The sequence below is a fragment of the Pan paniscus genome, chromosome 18, assembly GCF_029289425.2.
Source record: "Pan paniscus chromosome 18, NHGRI_mPanPan1-v2.0_pri, whole genome shotgun sequence".
Lineage (NCBI taxonomy): Eukaryota > Metazoa > Chordata > Mammalia > Primates > Hominidae > Pan > Pan paniscus.
Window position 1 is genome coordinate 23,849,444 of NC_073267.2, and position 14,453 is coordinate 23,863,896.

Below are 14,453 nucleotides of genomic sequence, written 5' to 3' on the forward strand. Positions count from 1 at the left end.
CTCCTGAACTGGCACCACAAGTGGGAAAGATAGTGGCAGGGGAGAAGGTAGCACCACTTTCTTCTTTGATCCTTCAAATAGGCCAGAATCTGTTATCAAGGGTGCCCAGTTAACTAACTTGGGAGCCATTCAGTCATTCGACAGATAATTAATGGAGCATCTGCTATGTGTCTGGCATTGCCTAGGCACCGGGTGCAGGGAGGTCCTTGTGGAGTTTCTAGGAGAGTGGAGGAGGTAGATGTTTAACAACAAAGAACTTTGCTAGATATATAATTACAAATTATGACAAATGCCATGAAGGAAAGAGTAGAGGATTCTGTGAAGAACTTGAGATATGGATTTCATTCATATTAGAGATAGAGGGAGGTCTTGGAGGGAGTATTTAAGCTGAGATCTAAAAGATGTGCTGGAATTGGCTGGTGGATGATGAAAGGGAAATAATGGTCTAGGTAGACTGTCTTAGTCCATTCAGGCTGCCGTAACAAAATGCCATAGGCTGGGTAGCTTATAAACAATAGAAACTTACTGCTCACAGTTCTGGAGGCTGGGAATTCCAAGATCAAGGCATTGGCAAACTCGTATCTGGCAAGGGCCTGCTTCTTTTTTCACTGTATCTTCACATGGCAGAAGCAGCAAATGAGCTCTCTGGGTTCTCTTTTATAAGGTTACTAATCCCATTCATGAGGGCTCCACCCTCATGACCTGATCACCTACCAAAGATTTACCTTCTAATACCATTACCTTGGAGATTAGGATTTTGACATGAATTTTGGGACACAGACTATAACACAGAGGAATTAGAATAGTAAATGAGAAGAGAAAGAAATTGTGTGGCTGGAGAGAGAGGCAGCATAGTTTTTCTATAGACTTGTAGGCCTATATGTATCAGAGAGCTATTGTTGCATATCAAATTCCCCCAAAAGGTAGTGACTTAAAACAATAGTCCCTTATTACTTCATGATTTGGCAGGCTGGCAGTCTAGGCTAGACTCAGCTGGGAGGCGTTCTGGATCTAGGCTGAGCTCCCTTATGCATCTGGAGTCAGCTGTGGGTCAGCAGATGCCTCTGCTTCTGGGGTAGGCTGGTTGTTGGCTGGGGCACCTCAGCTCTCTTCCACATGGTCTCTCATCCTCCATTAGGCTAGCCCAGGCAGGATTGTTCACATGGTGGCAGGGTTCTAAGAGAAAGTTGCTGCATGCAAAGCCTCTTGAGACTTATGCTTAGAACTGTCACGCCATAATTTCTGCCACATCTATTGGCCAAAGCAAGTCCCATGGCCAGCCTAGATTCAAGGGGTGAGGAAATAGATTTTAACTCTTGATGGGAGGAGCTGCCAAGCCACATTGTAAAGGGGGCAAGATAGAGGGAGGGGTGAATTATCAAGGGCATTTTTGCAACCAGGTAGGAAATTTGTGTGGTTGGAAGTCACAGGAGATTTTTAAGCAGGGACCAGCAATAACAGGGCACATAGCCAAGGTCATTTGTGCTGCACTGTGATGGAAACTTTCAAGAGCTTGTGTCTTACCTTGCCGTTGTGGTTATGAGTTCTTAGGATGCAAAGTCTGCGATGTCCTTTCCCAAGGCTGGACACAGTGCCCATCTGCCAACTCAACTCCCTTGGTTGCAAACAAGAATTGAAAGCTCTGTTTTCAGCACCTCCAGGTTTGCCAGTGAGGTGTTGTTGAGGAGATTTCACACAGACAGCTTAACTTGTTTGGAGTTGTGAAGCTAATACCATCACCACAAGCTGAGCTGTGAAGAATCCCAGACTTGTCTAAATTATAATTTGTTTGTTGGGCCTTAAGGGGGTCTGAAAAGCCTGTTCCAAATTCTTTCTCTCCAACACAAAAGCATATTTACCCAAACTGGCATTTCCCCTTTTGAGCATGTTTTTTTTTCAATGATAGTGTTTTGCCAACTATGGTGTGCTGGTTGTTAAGCTATTGTCTCTCGATGAACCCATGAACCCATCCTTCTAGACTTTTCTCTGCAGTAGCCTCTCTCCTTTCTTTCTCTCTCTCTTTCTTTCTTTATCTTTTTTTTGACAGAGTTTCGCTCTTTTTGCCCAGGCTGGAGTGCAATGGTGCAATCTTGGCTCACTGAAACCTCTGCCTCCCAGGTTCAAGTGATTCTCCTGCCTCAGCCTCCCAAGTAGCTGGGATTACAGGCATGCACCACCACGCCTGGCTAATTTTGTGTTTTTAGTAGGGACGAGGTTTCTCCATGTTGGTCAGGCTGGTCTCGAACTCCTGACCTCAGTTGATCCACCCGCCCTGGCCTCCCAAAGTGCTGGGATTACATGTGATAGTTTTTCTATAGCCTTGTAGGCCTATATGGATCAGATAGCTATTGCTGCATACTGAATTCCCTTAAAGGTAGTGGCTTAAAACAATAGTCACTTATTAGTTCATGATTTGGCAGGTTGGCAATTTAGGCTAGACTCAGCTGGGAGGCGTTTGTGTGACCTAGGCTGAGCTTCCTCATCTGCAGTCAGCTGTGGGTCAGCAGATGCCCGTGTGATGTTGGGGTGGTGCTCTGTGGAGCACCTTTTCCCATCACCAGCCAGATGCTCTGTCATGAGGGAGACTGGAAGGAAGGAAGAAGGGGAAGGGACACCCTCCTTTTTGTTTGCTTGCTTTTCCAGTAGCATCTCTTCAGCAGTGATTCTTTACCCTGGCAAGGGCCATTGATTACAGAGGAAATTGTTCCAGTTTCCAGTTTCTTTCCCTACACTGCTAGAATCAGCCTCAGGAGCTCCCTTAGAGACACCAGCATTGTCAGGGGCCAACCCTCTCCTCATAGGGTCCCAGCTCCTGGTGGTTCCAAACTTCTAGGTTCTAATAACCCAATGCTCTTCCCTTTATTCCTTCAGGACAATAACTGCTTTACGTAGTTCTTATCTCTTTGTTAACTCAAGGGTTCCCTTTTTTCCTTTTTTAGTTCTCCCATACCATTTAAAAAATTCTGATAAAATAAACTCATGCAGTTTCTGTTGTGTTGCCCAAACCTTGGCTGTTATATATAGTATATAAGATTATTTTAAATGATACCCACTTGAGCACTCAAACAAAAATTTGAATGGGCATTTATTAGTATAATATATATTATGGAAAAATATAACGAATACACAAAACTCATTAGTTCTTGAATATTATTGCTTAAGATTAAAACAATAAATTAAGAATGGGTTAACTTAAAGAACAATATTATGCAAATAGGACAAGTGGAACACAGGCAAAATAGCTGTGGGTGTAGGCTAGCTGCTGGCTGGGGCACTTCAGCTCTCCTCCACGTGGTCTCTCATCCTCCATTAGGCTAGCTTTCGTAGGCTTGTTCACATTGTAGTAGAAAGCATATGCATGCTGGAGAAAGCATATGCATGCAAGAAATTTTGAGAGTATGCTAGTGAGGTATGTCTACCCTGCCCATTACTGTAATAAAATGACCTTTTAGAAGGAAAATCATCTTGATTCCAAAAAAGGATCCCGATAGAGAGATTAGAAAAGTCATAAATTCAGATTTCCTATGTTTCTTTACATTCCCAGGTCCATATATGATGTCATCAGGGTTCCCAACATAGCAGCCAACCGTGGTCATTCCCCAGCACCTGAACTCTATCCTATAGCTGACTGTTTGCTGGATTTGAAGGCTGAACTTTACATATTCAGATCAACCAACAGTTGAGAGGGTTGGCTGCCATTTTGAAAGTCATATATAGAAAGAGCTGCACAAAAGCAACCAGTGGAGTCTCCAAAGTTGGGGGCCCAGATATTTGTGTTTCATCATCATGGTGTTGCTGAGCTCTGAGTTGCTTTCTGGGCGGCAGTCTGGAGGTCAAATACCAGACCTGGGAAGACTGTGTAGCGAGGTCGGAGAGGGAGTTGGGGAGGCTTGAGGAGCCACTCAAATATCTTACCTGTAGCTGACAAGGCACAACCCGTAATGACATCCTGTTCTCAGAACTCTAATGCTATCTTTTTTTTTGCTTTCGTGACAAGGAGTTGAGGTAGTTATTTTTGTTCCAAGCAACTCCAGATGGGTGAAAGTCAACCCACACAGTCTGGAAAGGATACTAATCCTTCAAATCAGAGACTTCACAAGAAGCACAGAGGTGGCCAGGCCTAATGAGCTTACCCCAGTGGAAACTGTGAACCCAAAATGTGACTTCTGGATTATGTGCAAATGAGTAGAAAAGTGCAGCCCACTAAGTGGGGACCTGGCATTAGACAGTTGTCTCTGGAAACACTTCAGCAAAGGCTAAGTGGGGAACGTGTCCCTCCATGACTGACACTCAGTGTCATAACTTTAATTTTATTTCACTTCTGAGAGGAAAGTTGACATAGGTGAGCTACAGATGGAAAGGAAGGGGATATGAAGAACGATTTCACTTTTACCTAAATGTGACAGCAAAAATTTTTCAATTTATACATTCAGTCCTTCACAGAGACTTCTTAATCTTCAGAGAGATTGTGATGTGCTGAAATTTTCTGGTTGAATGTTTTCCTTTAGGAATGGTGGTTCAGAGATAGAGGCAAAAGCAATTGAGAACCACAATTTTTCTAAGATAGCTAACAGTTCCACTTGAAATGATCAATATGATATAGAAAAAAATGGTTCTTTGGTTTCGGCACTGATTTTAATCTTTTTGGAATTTTTTTATACACAGTGTCTTAAAAAGGACCAGGTTTGCTATTTATTGATAGATCTTCCTGAATGTCTCATCACCAAAACTTTTTTTAAAACATTGTTTCCTTAATCACTAAAGTTTGCCAAGTGTAGGAATGAAGTGTATCAAGGCAACTTGCTTGTTCTTGATTTCTGAATTATTTTTGACTTGTTCCTTTTCTCTGCCTATATCCAATCACTTCCCAAGCCCCACACACTGGGGCCATTCACTCATTCATTCATTCAACAAATATTTATTGAGCACCCGATATGTGCAACCTTCTTCCTCAACCTGGAGATATTTATCCTCAAAATTTTCATTCAGTGCTTTTTATTGTGGACCCTTAGCATCTGGTGACATGAGGTATCTGCCATTGGCCCAGAAAGTGTTCTGACATCTTTGGCATCACAAGCATCACTTAGATTAGTTTATTGCCTCTCTTGTGTCTAGGCATAAGTATGATAATGATCAGGTTTGCATATATCCATCAATTTAAATAGAGAAATAAATATAACAGAGACAAGGCACGGTGGCTCATGCCTGTAAGTGAGGTCAAGGTGGGTGGATCATCTGAGGTCAGGAGTTCGAGACCAGTCTGGCTAACATGGTGAAACCCCATCCCTACTAAAAATACAAAATTAGCCAGGTGTGGTGGTGCATGCCTGTAATCTCAGCTCCTTGGGAGGCTGAGGCAGGAGAATCACTTGAACCCAGGAGGTGGAGGTTGCAGTGAGCCAAGATCGCACCACTACACCCCAGCCTAGGAAAAAAGAGTGAAATTTCATCTCAAAAAATAAAATAAATATGACAGTAATCTCTGTTTATTAAACACATAATGTGCCAGGTACTATTGTGGTCACCCTGCAAAGACATGGACCCCACCACCCAAAATTTGTTTTACATGTCAAGACTGATGATACACCACATGCACCAAGAGGGTAGGAAAAGGTTTATTGCTCATATAATGAAGCTTTCTGAGAGAGCAGGGCAGATTCCCAAGCAGGTCCAAAAATGGCTTCAGAAAACCAGGCAAGGAAACTCCCTTAGCATTTATGGTGGTTAGGGATGGGGATGGGGATGGGGATGCGATGGGGATGGGAATGAAATGTGGGTCTGGTGGGAGGGCTAGGGCTTGTTGGGTATGAATTTCCAGCTGGTGCCGGAGGAGAGAGCAGCAGGCTTTCTTAGCTTGCCCAGATGTGGGGCAGAGGGGGAGAGGGAGGGTAGAAGATGTTAGCAGTCCCATATCAAAAGTGGAGGCAGACTGTTTTTCCCTCTACAATTTTTTTTATTATGGTAAAATACACAACATAAAATTTACCATCTTAACCATTTTGAAGTGCACGGTTCAGTGGTATAAAATAAATTGATATTGTTGTGCAACCATCACCACCATCCATATCCACAAGTCTTCATCCTGTAAAATGAAAACCCTGTACCCATTAAACAATAATTTCCCCACTCTGTCTTTCTGCAGCCGCTGGGGACCACCATTCTACTTTCTGTCTCTCTAATTTTGACAACTCTATGGGCTTCCTTTAAGTAGAACCATACAGTATTTGTTTTTCTGTGACTGGCTTATTTTACTTAGCATAATGTCCTACAAAATCATTCATGTTGTAGCGTATTGCAGAAATTCCTTTTTTTTTTTTTTTTTTTGACGGAGTCTTGCCCTTGTAACCCAGGCTGGAGTGCAATGGCACGATCTCAGCTCACTGCAACCTCTGCCTCCTGGGTTCAAGTGATTCTCCTACCTCAGCCTCCTGAGTAGTTGGGACTACAGGCACAGGCAACCACACCCAGCTAATTTTTAAAATTTTTTTATAGAGATAGGGTCTCACTATGTTGCTCAAGCTGGTCTTTTAACTCCTGGCCTCAAGCAATCCTCCCACCTCAGCCTCCCAAAATGTTGAGATTACAGGCATCAGCCACCATGCCTGGCCTTTTATAATGTTACTAATTTCATAGAAATTTAACAGACTCTTACAATACTAGATAAACATAAATAAAAATATTTTAAATAACTCCCATCAAGAAAGCATAAATAACTTTCTTTGTGATTGCAGCAAGAAAGTTAACCACTGAGGGCAGGCAAATCTTCAGGGGATTTAGCTGGCTCATCACTATCCGCTCAAAATTCAGACTCTGAAGATACTGCAAACCTTTGGTTTAAAAAAAAAAAAACATTTTTTAAAGGTACAAATAAGTGAAAAGTGTAAGATATCTTTAAAAGCACAAATTATCACACATTTTTAAAAAACTTAAAAAAATTATTTGCAGAAATGCTTTAAATAAAGGTCCATGCAGATAGTCACACAGTATATGGCCCAGAAGAGTATCACTAGGCTAACCACATTCATTGGTCACCAAGGCAGCTTCTCTAAAGGAAACTTAGGAAGTAGCAGGCTGTAAGATTCCACGACAACGTGAAGTTCATATGTTTGTAAGCTCAGTGTATGCTGAGATAACACAGAGGGAGAAAAAGACCTTGTGATTTGGTTTCAGCTAACAATCACGACAGGCAACAAAACAAAACAGCAATTTGATTCTAGCTTGCATGTCTCGTTAGTGAAGCTGAGTGCTGTTTTCAGGTGCACAGTAGTCATCTGTAGTTTTTTTTCTAAACAAGAAAACTCCAAATTTGCCTTCTACCTCAACGGACGGCAAATTTAGACAGAAGCCACTTTCTTAGACTTAATGAATACAATTCTTTCCTACATGAGTAAAATAAAGACATCACATTTATTTTAAGAGGCAAGCTGACCAACTTGTACTTAAGTATATTTTCTTAGGAGTTTCTTTGATGCATATTTCAATAAAAATTACCTAAATGGAATGTCACTGCTTACAAAAACAAGATATTTAATTCAGATTCCTGGCATTAATTTATACAAAGAAAAGCAGAGCTTGTATTTACTTACCTTGTGATAAAACCTCATCCTACTAGTTCATACAACATCTTTTAGAAGCATGTAGGATGTAGGTAAACATATATAATGCAACACGTACAACTTTCAGTTTAGAGCTGTGGCTGTTAACCTAAGAGACTGCAACCCCCACAGAGGACACCTGGCAGTGTCTGGAGACACTTTTAGTTGTCACAGCTGGGGGTGGTCAGGGACTGCTGTTGGCAGCTAGTAGGTGGAGGCTGTTAAACATCCTACAGTGCAGAGGACAGCCCCCGACGATGAAGGATGATGCAGCCCAAATGGCAATCATGCAGGCTTGACAGACCCTGGTTTAGAGGAAGTGACCCACAAAACCATATGAATTATTCATAAACATAAACCGAACAATTTACAATGACTTATAAACACTGTTCTTGGAGACTCTCTTCAACTAAAATACACTAATCTAATAAGTTTCAACTGATAGATTTGAATTCTAAGTAACTCTTAGAAATTAGCAAAACAATACTGGTCAATTAAGTCTCAAGGCTTCAGGCAGAGTTTAATCTATATAAACTCAAACTTTAGGGTCAGCTGAACCTGGCTTCAGTTTTCTAATCCTGCCAGTAACCATGTGATCTTGGGAAAATGACTTTCCTGTGCTTTGGTGCTGTCTGTAAAGGGAGAATACCTGCCATTTACTGGGCTGTTACAAGGACAACAAAGAGAAGGTGCATCCAACTGAAGCTTTGTACAGGGCGCTGGCACAGCCCAGGGCTCAGCCTCACCTCTGGAGACATCTTCACATTTCAAACCTTCAAAGGCAGAAACCTCTTTCTTAACCTCAAATCCATCTTAAGGGGTTTGTAGGGTTCTCAAGCTCAAATCTATCTTAAGGGGTTTGTAGGGGCCTATGAGCTGCTTGAAATTATTATTAAAAGTTTGAGTGTACATGCAGTTTTCTGAATCCAGTTTTTATAAAAATCTCAAAAAAGTAATGAATCACCATTCTGAAGGGTGACAAGAACACAAGGAAAATCCAGTCCAGCACTCCCACAACACTGACCTTCTTTCAGGTTTCCGCTCAAAAGCTGCTTGTGTCTAAAAACAAAGGTGTAGAACACAGCTTGGCAGGCTGAGTAAAATGGTCCATGGAGAGCAACATCGCAGAATGCCTTTGTTCCCGAATCCTGGTTATTAAGGTATATGTGCAGCCAGTTAACCAAAAGATCTGGGCATGATTTTACAGTACTAGATAAAAGAAAAATTCAAGTCAACTTTACACTTCATAAAAAAATCAGAATAACATAAAAACACACAACTGCCTTTCATTACAAACCATGCTAAGTAAGTTCATAGGTTTCTTTAAATCATACCCATGGGTACAGAGGAAAAGCAAAGAAAGGAAGGATAAGGATGGTTGCGTAGGAAGACAACCTTCCAATTACAAGGCAGAGTAGCTCTGACCTTCTAGGAACAGGTGAGCCCCTAAGAACGTCCCAAGGGATGGAAAGCAGGTTCTCCTAACCATCTCAAAGGCACCCCTCTTAGGGTGATTGGCCAAATAGGACATGTTCACCAACACCTCTCAAGAGAAAGACAGTCTGGTGGACTTCAGTATTCCCTGATGCATCCAGTCAAGTCCTATGGTGAATAATTTTGTTCTTGGGGAAGGGTTTCAACAGCATCCTTGTCCAAAGATATCTTCATGGGCCACTGAAAGAAACTGGCCTCCTAGATAGGTCTATTACCTTTAAAAGGGGTTTTCTTCAGCTTTAACAGATACAATAGATTTGGAATGCAAATGAAAAAATGACAAACCTACAAAAAGAATCAAAACAGTATACAACACTGTCCTCTATCCACAAAACAAATGGATCTTTAAGTGCAACCACACAAAAGAGATGACAAAAGCCTTACATACAGGGTTTTATATATAAAAAAGGAGACACTTTATTCTAAAATCACCACTTAGAAATATAAACATCTTGCACAGAGTAGGAATTTTATTCACTTTAAAAACATGCCAAAAACATATGGGAGATATTTCTGACTTGAGACAATGCTATACTCTTTTTAAAGCATGATATTAAAAAGTACTCGGAAAATTAGGCTACTTACATAAGAGGAATAAATTTAGCTCTTGCCAAAAAGCTTCCAATATAATTTCCAGCAGCCTGCCTGATGATGGCGGGATTACTTGGATCCTGCAATTTTTTCCAAAGATGTTCCAAAAATGCCTCTGCGAATCCCTATAAAAAGAGAGGGCGTCGGTGTGATATTTTTTAATGCCTAAGATAATCTGGCTATCAAAATCCCAAGATTTTTACTTCACCAATGTAGGGAAAAGTTCTACTATCTCATAACTATCTCATGGGCTTCATTTTTAAAACACGTTGAGAGAATATCATTAAAAACAAAAGGCACCTCGGGTGTTAAATAATCCAATGGATCCCAAACCTAGCTAAGCATCAAAATCAACCCAGGGCCAGGCACAGTGGCTCACGCCTGTAATCCCAGCACTTTGGGAGGCCGAGGCGGGTGGATCACCCAAGGTCAGGAGCTCGAGACCAGACTGGCCAACATGGAGAAACCCTGTCTCTACTAAAAATACAAAAATTAGCCAGGCGTGGTGGCAGGTGCCTGTAATCCCAGCTACTTGGGAGGTTGAGGCAGGAGAATCGCTTGAACCCAGGAGGCAGAGGTTGCAGTGAGCTGAGATCATGCCACTACACTCCAGCCTGGGTGACAGAGTGAGACTCCATCTCAAAAAACAAACAAAAAACAACAAAAAATTCAACCTGGGAGGTACAAATTCAATAGGTTTGTGACAGGGCTTTGGAATCCACATATTATAAAAACTCTTCAAGTGATTCCAATGTCAGCCAGAACTGGTGACCAACAATAATTCACATCCCATGGAGCTCCACATGGGCACTCCTGTGAGTGCAAAGCACCTTCCAGTCTCTGGACACACTGAACTCAACCATGAACAGAAATACGGACTAACGTACAGCTGGTATTTGAGTTAATTATGCCAATCATGGAAAAAAACAGACACAGCTTCTCACCAAACGGTGTAACTTCCAACTTCTCCTAAATAGCGCTGTTCTAAAGCTAGGCACGCCCATGTGGGCAGACTGAATTCAACCTTCTTTCCCATGACCAACACTCTCCTGACCTCTAGGAAGCCACAAAATCGTTGCAGAGAAGGAAAAGCCTTCTATATTGTTTCCCCCACCAAAAAAAAAAAAAAAGGAAGAAGAAGAAGAAGAAAAGACAAAGCCTAAAGTTTTTAAAATCCCGGTGCTTTCCGGGAAGCGTTTGGGAGAAAAGTGTGTGGCCGCAGTAGTGGAGATCCCCGCCGACAGGACCCGCCTCTCTCCCCAGGCCCGGCGGGGCCGACCGCGCCTCTCGCTCCCAGCATGCCGTGCGATAGCGGCGGCGCGGCGGGCGGAGCCGGGAGGCGGGGAAGCAGTGGCCTTGTGAGCGTGAGGAGCTGCCGCCACCGCCTGCTCCTCGTCGTCCTCGTCCTCCGGGGCCCCGGCGACGTGGGCCGCGCACGGCCCTGGAAGAGACGTCGCCTCCCCTTCATCCGCCTCTCTCTCACCGCGCCGCTCCCGCCTCCTCGTCCTGTGCTGCGGGCTCAGGCGGAACCCGGAACGGCCGTCCTCTTCCCCCGCCCGCCGCCGCCTCCTCCTTCTCCTCCTTCTCGGCTTCCTCCTCAGCCCCGGGCCGGAGCGGGGTGTTGGCGGCGGCCGGTTCGGGTGGCGACTCGCGCTTCTCTCGGCGGCGGCGCTTGGCCATGTCGTGTCGGGGAAGGTAATGAGCCGCAGAGCCCCGGGGTCTCGGCTGAGCGGCGGCGGCGGCGGCGGCGGCACCAACGGCACCAAGTATCCGCGGAGCTGGAATGACTGGCAACCCAGGTGAGTGACCGGCCCGGGACCCCGCCCCGACCTCCTGGGCTCCGCCTCGGGCGGGCCGAGGCCTAGGGCCGCGGGGCTGGGAAGCGGGGCCTAGGCCCTCCACCCCCGGGAGCCGGGCGCGGCTTCCTGGGTCTCCTCCGCCCCGGCTGGGGGAGGAAGGCCGCGGGGAGGCGAGGCCTAAGTGCCTCTCCCCTCCCTGCTTGTTCAGCCCGGGGCTGGAGCCGAGACCCGGGGCTCCCGGCGGTGGCACTGGCCTAGGGTCCGGACCAGGAGGTGAGAAAGAGGCGGGGGTGGGGGGGCGGGGGGCACTCCACTTACCGCCTCCCCCTGACCCCGAGTTGGGAGATCCTGAGAGTCCAGGACCCTCCCTGTTACTCATTCACTTTCTCGGTTCCCCAGTCTTTCAGCCGCCACGTGAGAGCTCTTCTAACCTCTGTTCCTTTCTGTGACCCCCACGTGGTAATATTGAAAAAACCAAAACAAAACTCCAGCTAAGGCATTGCTCTGACTTTAGGCAGAACATTCATTAGTGGGAGCGTGAGATGAGATTGTGTGACTGTTGATGGGATCGACCCACTCTGGTCTTGGGCGATGGAAGTTTTCCCTAAGTGCAAGGCCGGTTACTCTGGTGAATCGTAATTCATACCTGGACACTTGAGTGAACTCTGGGCACCCACTTAGAAGTCTAGAGAATTTCCTCTTTTATGGAGGATTTGATGTCAGACCATTTTGGGGCTTAGTTAGATTTGAATATATTAGGAACATTAACTTTTTAAATAAATGTAATTTTCTGTCTTTTTGATCAATGGGGGGAGGGCAGCTGTGCCTAATTTAGGATTGATTTATTCTAACCTCTCTTACTAAATAAATGCTTGTATTCAGAGTCTGTTTGGAATTTAACCCAATGCTTAGAACTCCTTAAATATACAGAAATATATTTTAGGGGTAATTGATTCATGGAACTCTCCTACTTTGGAGCACAATTGTATTATAATTGTCCGGAAACTGGCCAGATAATGTAGAACGCACAAGTTGTTGAGAAGCCCTTTTGTTTCCTGATAGTTACATGTAATTCCAGCAGTATTTGGAAATAATTTGCTAAGATGTTAGAATGTAACATTTGAAGACTCGTTAGAAAAATCAATAAAATTATCTTTGGCTAATGGGTAGTACACATCTTAGTCTGTTTAATATGCCTTTCCAAAAAAACCTGTGTCTGTTGAGAATTGGTGTATATAACTAGATGACTTTAATAATTAGTGCCTGAGTCTAGAATTGAGATGTTTAGTCGTAAAAAAAAAATTGTTCGATAAACAGCGTTGACTTGTCTTGTACCACTTAAGAGTTTGTGAGTGCTTTAAATAAAATTAGTTGATTAAGTATTTTTTTCCTATGATTGACATGCTTAGTTTTGCCTTTTTATTGAAATGTGTGAAATTTGATTTTCTGGCATCTAACAAATTAGGTGGTAAATGAATGACAATGGATTTTCTATTATTTTTCAGTATTGTGATCAGTATAAGTATATAAGAGAATTTAGTAACCTTTTAGAAGAATAAAGTGCCCTTCCCAAATAGTCCTACAGCTTTTGGAAAAGTGTAAATTGTAGTTTGTAGTTCTAAATAAATAGAGAAGAGTCGCAGCCACGTGCTAGGGCCAGCTGACTTCATTGCTGACAGGTATGAAGCCAAATGGCTTATGTAGTTATGGAATATGTACATGAGCTATTAATAAATATTATCCATGTTGTTTCTTTCAAGTGCTTTATTTCTTGGCTCTGGGGAGGGGCGATGGGGGAAGGGAGGAGCTTACAAGAAAGCTTGCAAGGTTTCTTTGAAGCTGTGCTTTTTGTAGGAAAGTTTCAGGATGTAACGCCTTGCTAGACGATACTGTGATACATTTGGTTACAGGCAGTAACAGTTTGTTAGGATGTTGGAAAAATTTGATTTTCTCCTGTTGTAGAGGGAACAGGGAAGTGTGGACATACCCCATAGCATAACTTGATTTGTTGCTAAGATTGTCATAGCTGATTTGTTAGTCAATAAAAATACCTGGGGTGTTTGCCAAGTCATAAATTTTTATTAGTTAAATTTGAGGTGATTCTGTCCCCTATTCAGAAAGATGACAGACTCCAGGTAACTGACGGAACAGATCTTGATCTTGCTTCTTGCTTAAATGAAGGTTTAGAACATCTTCAGATGCAGGCACATTTATTATGGTTCATCTGAATAATTTTGGTGAAAATTTTTTTGCCTCTTATGTACCATTTTGTCCCTGGTGTTTTGGTTCTGTTTTCCTTGATGTAGGCTTTTTTTTTTTTTTTTTTTTTTTTTTTTTTTTTTTTTTTTTTGGTCTTCCTGAGATGGAGTCTTGCTCTGTCTCCCAGGCTGGAGTGCAGTGGTGTAATCTCGACTCACTGCAGCCCCTGCCTCCCGGTTACAGGGAAAAATTCTCCTGCCTCAGCCTCCTGAGTAGCTGGGATTACAGGTGTCCAGCTAATTTTTGTATTTTTAGTAGAGACGAGATTCCACCATGTTGGCCGGCCTGTTCTTGGACTCCTGACTCAGGTGATCCGCCTGCTTTGGCCTCCCAAAGTGCTGGGATTACAGGTGTAAGTCATCGCACTCAGCCGATTTAGGCTTTTGAAAAAGCAATACTTGTTGATTTCTTTTAGTGTTAGTTTGCCAGTTGGTGTGGAAAATGACTGTTGAGACAATTTTGACCACACATGATACTTCACACATACTGACAGGAAGTGTTCCAGGTGGCTGAATATGTGAATGTCATATGGCAAGAGAGCAAACCCGTGTTCCATAGAAGCATACCTCCAACAGTAAGCATTTATATGGCACTGGCTTATAGTCTTCCTTTTCATTCACTGTGCTCTCAGTCAACTCTTCTGTCAATTTTTTTGAGACGGTCTTGCTGTGTCACCCAGGATGGAGTGCAGCGGCACAGATACTTGGCTTACTGC

The 14,453-nt window shown here is 43.3% G+C and overlaps 2 protein-coding genes across 7 annotated transcripts in view; one reads left to right on the forward strand and one right to left on the reverse strand.

Moving 5' to 3' along the window:
• Positions 1-5,930: 5,930 nt before the first annotated feature.
• LOC117978500 (putative RRN3-like protein RRN3P1) lies at positions 5,931-10,932 on the reverse strand. 2 transcript variants are annotated; one of them, XR_010110518.1, is made up of 4 exons: positions 10,568-10,932; positions 9,675-9,805; positions 8,620-8,804; positions 5,931-6,827 (listed from the first exon to the last, which is right to left on the reverse strand). XR_010110518.1 is itself a non-coding variant. In XM_055100022.2 (4 exons), the coding sequence occupies exons 1-4, from the start codon at positions 10,682-10,684 to the stop codon at positions 6,682-6,684; spliced, it is 522 nt and encodes a 173-aa protein (XP_054955997.2). In that variant the 5' UTR covers positions 10,685-10,790; the 3' UTR covers positions 5,931-6,681. The 2 variants fall into 2 exon arrangements, 1 of the variants encoding a protein (XP_054955997.2); XM_055100022.2 differs by having other exon boundaries at positions 10,625-10,790.
• LOC129394244 (serine/threonine-protein kinase SMG1-like) overlaps positions 10,691-14,453 on the forward strand; it is a 37,879-nt gene continuing 34,116 nt past the window's right edge. For 3 of the 5 annotated variants that reach the window (XM_063598573.1, XM_063598571.1, XM_055100017.2), the window contains exon 1: positions 10,691-11,479. In XM_063598573.1, the coding sequence (XP_063454643.1) occupies positions 11,379-11,479 (101 nt within the window). In that variant the 5' untranslated portion in view covers positions 10,691-11,378. The remainder of the gene's footprint in view (positions 11,480-14,453) is intronic. The other 2 variants (XM_055100018.2, XM_055100020.2) reach the window with 2 other exon arrangements.

Excerpts from the sequence above, each read along its gene's own strand:
- LOC117978500 (XM_055100022.2), bottom strand. The coding sequence starts at position 10,684 with ATGGGCGTGCCTAGCTTTAGAACAGCGCTATTTAGGAGAAGTTGGAAG. Across the intron at positions 9,806-10,624 it reads GTTGGAAGTTACACCGTTTG|GGATTCGCAGAGGCATTTTT; the intron begins GTGAGAAGCTGT and ends CTCTTTTTATAG. Across the intron at positions 6,828-8,619 it reads GAGCGGAAACCTGAAAGAAG|GTTTGCAGTATCTTCAGAGT; the intron begins GTCAGTGTTGTG and ends TTTAAACCAAAG.